This window comes from Penaeus monodon, chromosome 30 (assembly GCF_015228065.2).
Source record: "Penaeus monodon isolate SGIC_2016 chromosome 30, NSTDA_Pmon_1, whole genome shotgun sequence".
Classification (NCBI taxonomy): domain Eukaryota; kingdom Metazoa; phylum Arthropoda; class Malacostraca; order Decapoda; family Penaeidae; genus Penaeus; species Penaeus monodon.
Window position 1 is genome coordinate 15,738,618 of NC_051415.1, and position 691 is coordinate 15,739,308.

At 35.9% G+C, this 691-nt stretch overlaps 1 protein-coding gene across 3 annotated transcripts in view; it reads right to left on the reverse strand.

Annotated features, from left to right (window-relative positions):
- Window positions 1–691, reverse strand: part of LOC119592557 (lysine-specific demethylase 4A-like) — a 40,308-nt gene that overhangs the window by 17,670 nt on the left and 21,947 nt on the right. For all 3 annotated transcript variants that reach the window (XM_037941427.1, XM_037941426.1, XM_037941428.1), the window contains exon 7: window positions 67–215. In XM_037941427.1, coding sequence (XP_037797355.1) covers window positions 67–215 — 149 coding nt within the window. The remainder of the gene's footprint in view (window positions 1–66; window positions 216–691) is intronic.

Consider the following 691-nt stretch of genomic DNA (forward strand, 5'->3'; position numbering starts at 1 on the left):
GCGAATTAGAAACCTCTTGGCCTCATCACTCCTCAAATACTAAAGCCTGGAACAAAATACTCTTACCTGCACTGACACTGAGTGGCACGTTTACCATATTCCACCCAACGAGGCATTGCAAAATTGGTGGACTCGGCACAATTGAAGCCATGGTTAAATCCTGCATGATAACCATATGGGAAGGTGATCATGATTTCTCCCTCATCCTGTGTGATCTGGAAGATATAAAGAATTTGTTAGATAGAAATGCTTCTTAGGAAACTTTTACCAATTTCACAACCAGGGACACCTTTTCAAGACATTAATGTTAAATCATATGAGGGAAAGCTGTAAAATATACAATAAGCCATATTTTGTTCATCAATATTCACTATTCTCCCAGGTGAACATGGCTTCTGACATGGCCCTTTTTTAATCTCACTGAAAGGAACAGAGCTGCCATGAAATCAGACATGTGTTTCAACTTCATTTTAATATGCCTCTGTTTAACATCACCTTCAAGATATTAGTGGTAAAGTCTCATTTTTCTCCATTAATGAGCATCGTCAAAACTTTGTGAAAAATTTAAATATAGTGCATGCTCTTTCATAATAATAAAGTTAACTCAGAAGTAAAATGAAATTTATTACACAGACAACACAAAATAAGCAGCATAACCCTCATTTTTCAATAAGACTTTCACAATTACAGG